The sequence below is a fragment of the Cebidichthys violaceus genome, unplaced genomic scaffold (genome assembly GCF_023349555.1).
Source record: "Cebidichthys violaceus isolate CVI_PGR_0920_01 unplaced genomic scaffold, fCebVio1.0.p SCAF_49, whole genome shotgun sequence".
Taxonomy (NCBI): Eukaryota; Metazoa; Chordata; class Actinopteri; order Perciformes; family Stichaeidae; genus Cebidichthys; species Cebidichthys violaceus.
Genome location: NW_027176694.1, coordinates 1,671,614 through 1,678,825, shown reverse-complemented (window position 1 = coordinate 1,678,825; position 7,212 = coordinate 1,671,614). Strand labels below are relative to the sequence as shown.

General features: G+C 44.8%; 1 protein-coding gene across 2 annotated transcripts in view; it reads right to left on the bottom strand.

The window, feature by feature from the left end:
* Positions 1–2,345: 2,345 nt before the first annotated feature.
* Positions 2,346–7,212, bottom strand: part of LOC137887217 (zinc finger protein 516-like) — a 43,718-nt gene continuing 38,851 nt past the window's right edge. The window contains exon 5 of one of the 2 annotated variants that reach the window (XM_068730048.1): positions 2,346–6,083. In XM_068730048.1, coding sequence (XP_068586149.1) covers positions 5,887–6,083 — 197 coding nt within the window. In that variant the 3' untranslated portion in view covers positions 2,346–5,886. The remainder of the gene's footprint in view (positions 6,084–7,212) is intronic. The other variant, XM_068730049.1, reaches the window with a different exon arrangement.

The following is a 7,212-nucleotide window of genomic DNA, read 5'->3' as shown; positions in this document are numbered from 1 at the left end:
GACAACCCCCTCCCTATTCTGCTCAAACGCAAAAGTTATCTGTAGATACAACCCTGTGGTAAAAGCAAAGTCTTCCGACGAGAACAACAACGGCTTTCTTTTTGCGACATAAAGACGTGAAATAAAGAAAAGCGCATCGTACCGTGTTCTCCACCGCACCTATCCATCAAATCTTGAGTCGGCCTGACGTTCGGCGTATTTTCCGCCTCACTCAGTCAGTCAGTCATTCAGTCAGTCAGTCGGCTTCCCTCCGCTGTGTGACAGAGAGAAGAGATGTCAGCGAACAGGTTTTCCAGGGAGCTCAGGGCCGTAACGTCTGCCTCCGCCGGTGACTGACGAGGTTGGGAAGAGTGACGGGCAGCTGCAGTCTTCTCTCAGCCCGCGGGCCTGCCTGGCATTAACGTTATGTGCCATGTTCTCAGAGGGAACCTGTCATTCACCCGTCGCTCAAACCGACAGACAGATGGCGCGCGTAGACACCGAACATGAAAGAGACTGGCAGAGTAGCGACGAATCCCTAGGTGGTCCCTCGTAGTTGAAGGGTGAGGGGTTTCTCGTCGCCGTTGCTTGGCAGCTCGACTTCAACCGCCGCGCGGCCACACATGGACATCAAGGTGCCGACGGGCCCGGACCCAGATCAAAGTCGCTATCCATCAAACATTGTCACATGCTATGAAAGGGAACAGCTTGCAGTGTGGCTTAGGTCTGATCTGTTTGCACCTCATCTTCATGAATCACGACCACTTTCGCTGTCTTCTGCAGGTCGTGGAAATTGTGTGGGGAGCCAAATCGGAGCCCCGTGGGTTTTAGAAAATAGTTGCAATTAACATTTAGCTCGTTGCTGTTGGGGACGAAGTGGCAGATTTGACCACATCTGTTGTATCCACGTTTGAATAGATCGGTATACCAGAAATTCCACACGTGTCCCGTAAATGTTAAAGTTATAATAACAATGTATGGTTTTCGGTTGTAGCAGGCTGCTTCTTTTCAGTAGTAAAGCTCTGAAAACTGCAGATAGGTGAATGTGGCTTGTCTTACCTCTGGCTCACACAACAATGGAGCTGGTTAAACTAACTGTTGAACAGGAACTTAGTCCCTATTGAATAAAAAAACAACCCAGCAGACAGGCTGTTTGTTACTTTAGAGTGAACAACACCAGGTCACTGGAAGATAAAAAGGCCTGGTAGGAATCTGAGGCTCTGCAACCTTTGCAATATCCAGAAAGTATATACATTATATGTAGATGATGCTCCACACTATATGCAACCATGGTCTTGAATCAATGAATAGGAATCTGGTCATTTAGAGCTTCCAGTAAATCTAACCTGCATGTGTATGGACTGAGGGAGGAAACCCAGATGTGCCGGGACAACATATAAACACAACAGTGTGGGTCCAGTGTGTTGGATTTTGGGGTAATTCGCAGAAATGGAATATAAAACTGTATTGTTTTGTTTTCATTTGTGTCTAATTACCTGAAACTAAGAATGGTTGTGTTTTCATAGTAGTTCGTAGTCCGCCATGTTTCTACAGGAGCCCAGAACAGACAAACCAAACACCGGCTCTATCGAGTGACTTTTGCACTTTTACGCTACCCGAAGGCTGCTGTGGTTCTCCGGCATGGTGACGCCAGCCTCCGTCTACCTTCTGTCGGCCCTAGTAGTGTAATTATGGTAAGAGCGGCCTCTGAGCGAGGCGAACATATGCGGCAACCTCCGGGTCGGAAAATAGAAGCCGGTGCCTGAAGCTTGCGTTCTTTTTTTTTTTTATTGCCATTAGGGGGCAACTCCTCTGTTTGCAACAAAAAAAAAAAAAAGTCCGAATGTCTATGAGAAATGTAGGCTACTTCTCACTTGAATTATTGCCTCGGGGGAACATTTTGGACTGCCTTTCTACAAGGTGGCTATGCTAACCTCAGGTAGCATTAGGGTATATCACTTCATTTTAAACCTAAATCAAAGTTTGTTGTACGTTTCTGTGTACTGAAGGATGAATTGTGGACGTGAATATTTAGGATTGATATGCCAGTGCAGCTTGTGTGCACAGCGCTGACAGTAACATGTGACGACAGTGAGCGCCCATGGCAAGAATACGTTGTATGAGCGACACACAAAAGCATTTTTTAAAATATGCCCGGTTTTTAATAAGAGACGGCGCATTTTTTTTTTTTGGTTGTTTGTAAATTCATCAGTAGTGTGAGTAAAAGGGAGAAAAAAAAAAAAGATCATTTGCAAAAGGCTTAATCTGTTTGAAGCTTTTTCATCTAAACTTGGACGTGTTCAGTCACAGTGGCTGAGGTAGATTTTACACAAACAAGCACGCCCACATGAAACACGGCCAACAGGTGCCATTTTGTGTGTCTTTATTGTGGACATGACATTACATCTTTTTGAAATGATGTACAAAAGTGTAACAGAACTGAGAATGGCTCAGACGAGGTAGAGCTTTCACATCGGTTGCTGGCATGAAAACTACACGGTATAAAAACAAAAACAACCCCGGAAAAAAAAAAAAATCAAATTAAACAAACGCTCCTGTCTGCCTCTGTCCTCTAATCCTTTTTGAAGTGATAATAAATACAGATATCAACCAAATACATTTGGAATAATAATGTCTTCTAAGGTAAATTAATCATGAAGTTCACAACAAATACAAAAAAAAAAAGCAAATACGGACACAAATAATACAACTTAAGAGGCATGATAAAAACCCAGCGCCTGCCAGCCCCTCTGGGAGGACCGGCCGTGACGAGCTACTCAACCAATCCTACAGTTTAGCGAAGAGAAAGACAATAAACACACTCTTACATCTTTATGAAAAAAATCAAGCACTGGTGCACCTAGCATTATCAAACTTTCAATGAGGAAACGGAGCTAAAAAAAAAAAAAAAAAAAAAAAAAAAAACAGCCGCCAAAGAACAAATCATTTGTCATTAATATCTATGGAATCATCCTAACAAAAAACAAAAAAACAGCCTCTAAAGCAGAAATGACATTGAAGTGTGTTAGCTGGCACCGTTCAAAAGACACTCTCAAAGAAAGCTTAGCTAGAGTCGGACAAAACGAGAACGGTTAAAGCAGTAACCTAGTCTAAGTGCACTAGTAATGCCATTTGGTTTCTACCGCTGTATATAAGGGTTTGGTAAGAGTGGATTACAGATAAACAGTTTCTATATACAGTCACTCCTGCTTCATAGCTTTTCTAAGTCACACTTCGGAGTACAAATTCATAACTGAGGAGTTAATCTTAAAGGGAATTCTGTACAACATTGGTATTAGTACTACACTACCTCGAAGGCTAGAGTATCCGTTTCAAGTATTTTCACTACCCACACCTTCAAATGTACACATTTGTGTATTATTAGGCATATTCAAGCGCACAACGTCGTATGCATAACTCAACAACCCGCTGGTGTAGCAACCATTTCATCACCATCATCATCATCATCATGGGAAAAACTGCTGAGGTCTCAAAATAGATGGGAAGTACAGTACTCTGTTTGCTCCGTAATCTTCAACTGTTTTGAAATTTGGATTTTTATGCTTACGAAAAAAGAAAAAAAAAATATATCTCCACATGTTCCACTCTTGCTCTGTAAGTCTGAGCTGCTTTCAACTGCCCTGCTGTTCTTCCCCCCCCCCCCCCCGACGTGTCGAGGCCGGTGAGGAGAGAAACAGCACGGAGAACAGCGTCCCAGCATCTGAACTTAAAAACAGGCTTTCATCGCAAAGGAGGTGGAGGGAGGCAGGAGTACACAGGAGTTAGTCAACCTCTCACGCAGTGTGGAGAGGTTTGAAAAAGAATGCTCACGCATTAATGCACACTCTTACACACACACACACACCTGTGTTAAGGCTGCGACGGCTCGACCATTCAGTAGGCTTCAAAACGTCTCCATCTCGTCTCATCACACCTGACCTCCTGGCTGCTCTCTGTCTGTCTCCGTCTCTCTGACCTCCTCACTCTTTCCCTCCCAGAATGCAAATCTTTCACACCGCCGTTCAAGAAATTAGACCGACAGTGTGGGAAGCCTGGCTCATTAGTGTGCTTAAATGCTTTGGTAACAAAATCAGCTCTGCGTCTCCGGTTGTTTTGCTATGTCGGACGTGCCGAATTAATATGTCCGCTTTATCTGCTCAAAGGACGCGTTCGGGACATTTTGGGGAGTAAGATTGCTCATTTTCTCGCTGAGATCTCCACTAAATATACAGCAAGCAGCCTGTTAGCTTAGCTTAGCTTAGCTTAGCTTAGCTTAGCACAAAGACTGGAAACAGGGGTTAACAGCTAGCCTGTTTAATTTGAATCATTTTCAGAGGCATTTCGCAAGATTAGAAAAGTCACAAAAACATAAACCTAACTTAGTGGAGAAGAAGTTTGTTTCTGAATCAGGTTACATTGATGCTGGGGTATGATGTGCCGCTGACCGTCACCAGAGAGACCGGGTTGGTTTTGGTATCAAAGCATTCGTCGCGTAAAAACCAACAGGCCAAAGAGTCAGTGTTGCCCTTTAGCGATATGAAATCAAGATGCATCTTTGCTGGTTAACACTTGCGGCGCCACGTTCTCTTCTGCGAGCGCACGGGTCGGAGCCAGCGTCTTCCCGCCGTCCCCCGCTGTTTTGAAGTCAAGTCGAACTCAAAGTCAGAAGTGTCGGGAGTCGGAAAAAACACTCCCTAATGCGATGGAGTTATGGAGGAAAACTGCCTCCACTCAGTCCCTTCCTCTTAAATTGACAATAATTGAATGACCATAAAAATGGTACGCTCATTTATATAGGCTATTAAAAACGCACACTCTTTTTAATGAGCACTAAAGCAGACACCCCCATTAGCGTTCTCTCTCGCTCTCTCTCTTTAATCCTTACCTCTCTCCAGCTCTCTCTCTCTCTGTCCTTCTAATCATCCGCTACACAGCCTCAGAGTGGTCATTGCACTCCTAACATTTCACTGTGGAGTGGAGGGAAGTGAGTTTAACACACACGTGCATGCAGACGCACACACACACACACACACACACGCACGCACGTGCGCAGACAAATGAACGTCTTCATCTTCATGAACCCCCGAGGAAAAATGAACTTGCAATGCGTCAATTGTCTGTTGAGGAATTGCCGAGCATCTTCTCTCTCATCTCACCTCCGATGATTGGTGTCCTGAGGAATGCAACAAACTCTTATACAATAAAGCTTTAAAAAACAAAACCAAAGGGAAAGAGGGAGGCAACTACAGCAGCCATGCAATGCAACGATCCTTGATTAAAACGCTAGCGGTTGCATTCAAGTTCAGTTTTTCTTTGCTTTTCTCGTAAAAAGCCGCACGAGGCAACGTCACGCGTCGGTACCTCCGAAATGGCAGCAAGAGGTAACTCTTTGAATTTTGAGGGCTTCCATATTCAGAAATCCTTTAAGGTGATGTAAACTACACACACAATCTGCTTAATTTTGCCAACCTTCAAACTAAAGAAGCAAAAGATCAATCAGCTTTCGCGCTGAGGAGACAACTTTACATTTCATTCTTCACCTGTGTGCACACCCGACACCTACATTTCTAACCGCAGAATTTCACAAGGAATTCTTCCCGTTAGTACATAAGACACTCGTCTCTGCCGCAGCCCCGCGTTGTGATTTTAAAATGGCCTAGCACTGCTGTATTTAGCTTCTTATTAAAAAGAAGGAACAAAAACCCCAAAACTACAAGAGCCTTCATAGTAGAAAAGTCTTCTCAGGGCATTGAAGGATGACGGGTGAAGAGGAGAGGCTCAGAAAGTCTATCGTGAGTCTTGGGTCCTACTTCCAGTCCTTTGATTTTTAGGAATGGCCGATGATGTTTTCAGGATGTGCGATTCCCTGACTAGTATGGTCCCAAGTCCTGGTCTATCAAGTGGTCTCTACTGCTGTTGTTGTGGCATTGGTGAGTGTTTGGCAGCCAGGAGTTCTTGCCGCTCCCGGCTCAGCATCAAGCTCGTTGTGTCTGGGTACTGGTTGTTGTCAAAAGGCATATGGTGGACACTCTGGACGTGCGTCTTTAGGTTCCCTTTCTGAGATGCTCGGTATGGGCAGAGCTGGCAGCGGAATGGCCTCTCCCCTGAGGAACACACACAGTAAGTTCAAAGGTCAGGCGGAGGCCAGAGAGGACGTCACACACGGGATTAGGAGAGGACACGGTTTTTGTTTTAGAGAGTTTTGAATATACAGGGGATTAAACGAGACACAGCGATGTAAGCCACGGATGAGACTCTGTGCAGTGCAAAAAAAAAACAAGATGGAGAAACAAGCAAACACAGACAAACGTAGACACATGGTGGCATTCAGCTAGGAATAGAGGAATATTATGCAGGTCGGGAGTAGCGTTCACGTTACATTTTGTACACCTAATTTCACTTAAAAAGTTCACTTTGCTTCTTTGTGCTGCCGACCCAGATGGACAAACTATTCCGTTCTCGTTCCTGCCATCACAGCGCCGCACATCCCCTGTCTGAACAGTCCGAATGTCGTCTCCATGTATTTTCCCCTCAATCACCCGGACCACCCTGTGCCCCCCCACACCCTTTCCAAACACACTCGGCACACACCTTCTAATTAGACTGACCTACAACGGCACAGACACCTCGGCAAAAATATTTAAAAAATAATAATAAAAAAATAAAACTCAGCGGCACACACCTGAACAAAACAAATGAGATTGCCATTTAATTGCACCTAATTATCATTTTGATAAATGGAAGAGTATCAAAGCGGGAAAACAAATGACTCCCCGTGCCCCTCCCGCACCCTTCTCCCTGAAGAAGAAACAGGGAAATATAGCTGTTATAATACATCATCAGAAACACAACGGAGAGGAAGAAGAGGAGGGGGGGGTTGGCGGGGTACGGGGGGGGTTGAGGAAGAGAGAGATAAAAACAAAAAAAGGTATAATTAATCACACAAAATTCCAAAAAAACAAAAAACTAACAGCTGGAGAGACGGCGAGGGCGAGACGTGAGAAGAAAGCGAGAACCTCCACGACATCGTCCTGCGAGGAAACATCGCTGACGGGACCGGTGCACTACATTATAATAAAGGTTATCGTCACCGTAAAGCAGCGTCAACACTACATCTAATTGGACCCCTCCGCCGCGCCTGCTCCCATCATTCATCGCGTGCGGTAAATCTGAGTCCTGTGTGTGTGTGTGTGTGTGTGTGTGTGTGTGTGTGTGTGAGAGAGATGTGTGTGA